General features: G+C 26.3%; 1 protein-coding gene across 1 annotated transcript; it reads left to right on the forward strand.

Annotated features, from left to right (window-relative positions):
• The first annotated feature begins 820 nt into the window (after nucleotides 1–820).
• Nucleotides 821–1,102, forward strand: LOC17895276. The gene has a single exon (XM_006301045.1). It carries the CDS (start codon nucleotides 821–823, stop codon nucleotides 1,100–1,102), a length of 282 nt encoding a protein of 93 aa, XP_006301107.1.
• The last annotated feature ends 249 nt before the right edge of the window (nucleotides 1,103–1,351 follow it).

Below are 1,351 nucleotides of genomic sequence, written 5' to 3' on the forward strand. Positions count from 1 at the left end.
ATCCTATAAGTAGTTTTATTACCCCTCTAGTTAGAACATATATATCGTTAATTAGTTTCTCAGATCTTTTTGTTTGTAATAATTAACAGCCGACCTGCAATATATCTATGTCTTAATACAAACTTGTCAATAAACTGTAAGCTTTTTCCATTTATTCTAAAAGTATTTAGCACAACTTTTATATATATACAACACATTTGGATCTCATGTTCTTTTTGGAGATACTTAAATTAACCTTATTTTAGTGCCTTATAACGTTGTACTATAAACATATTGGTGACTTGTTTTACTCGTTTAGATACAAACTTTATCGGACGCTTGATTTTAGTCAAATTTTTTAAAAAACTTAATTATGAGGTAGCCTTTTATATATAAAATTATGTATATATATATATATATATATATATATATATATTTATGAAAATTTAGTTTACTATATTTAAAATCTATATATGTCATATACTAATCTCAAATTGAATAGTTTGGCTTATAAGTTACCTGATTTAAAAAGAAAAATATATAAAATTTTTCATATTAAAGAAGATATCCGTACTTGTATTAAATTTACTACTACATTTTAAATTTTAATTCTAAAGAAAATTTTAAACGTTCATTGTGTATTTATATACCAAGAAATGAAACTCCTTCTCACTATTTACGTTATATTTATAATATGTTTTGATAGCTACGTTGGGTTTTGAATTACTTATAAATACCTTACATAGCCTTGTGTGTAGAATATCAAATACAAAACATACTTCTATTCCATTCTTTTCATATAAGAAATATTTAGGCAGTAATTTTTTACATATAAGTAGTTATGGCTCAATTTAACTCCCAAATTACTATGCTATTCATTGTTGTAGCCTTGGTTTGTGCATTTGTTCCTGTATATTCAGTCGAAGACTCTGAAGCAAAATCGTTATGGGATACTTGTCTTGTTAAAATATCTCCTAAGTGTGCCTTGGATATAGTGGCTGTTGTTTTCGGAAATGCAACCATCATTGATTCTTGTTGCCACGATCTTGTTCAGGAAGGAAAAGTGTGTCATGATAATCTTATTAAATATATTGCTGACAGACCCGCCTTAATTGCCCGTTAAACACAATACTTGAAGAAGAGTGACGATTTGTGGAGTCATTGTGTCGCAATCTCTAAAACTGCTTAAAATAGTTTTATCGAATAATTTCATTGCTGTACCATAATTTTTATCCGAACTATCCATTAATTTAACTTTTCAAAACATAAATGAAAATGAATCTCTTTAGAGATGAATAAACCAACTCTTTAACTTTTTTTAAAAAGAAAAGAAAAATATGATCTTATATAAATTATAAATATAATCATAAAG

Source organism: Capsella rubella, unplaced genomic scaffold (genome assembly GCF_000375325.1).
Source record: "Capsella rubella cultivar Monte Gargano unplaced genomic scaffold, Caprub1_0 scaffold_2, whole genome shotgun sequence".
Classification (NCBI taxonomy): Eukaryota; Viridiplantae; Streptophyta; class Magnoliopsida; order Brassicales; family Brassicaceae; genus Capsella; species Capsella rubella.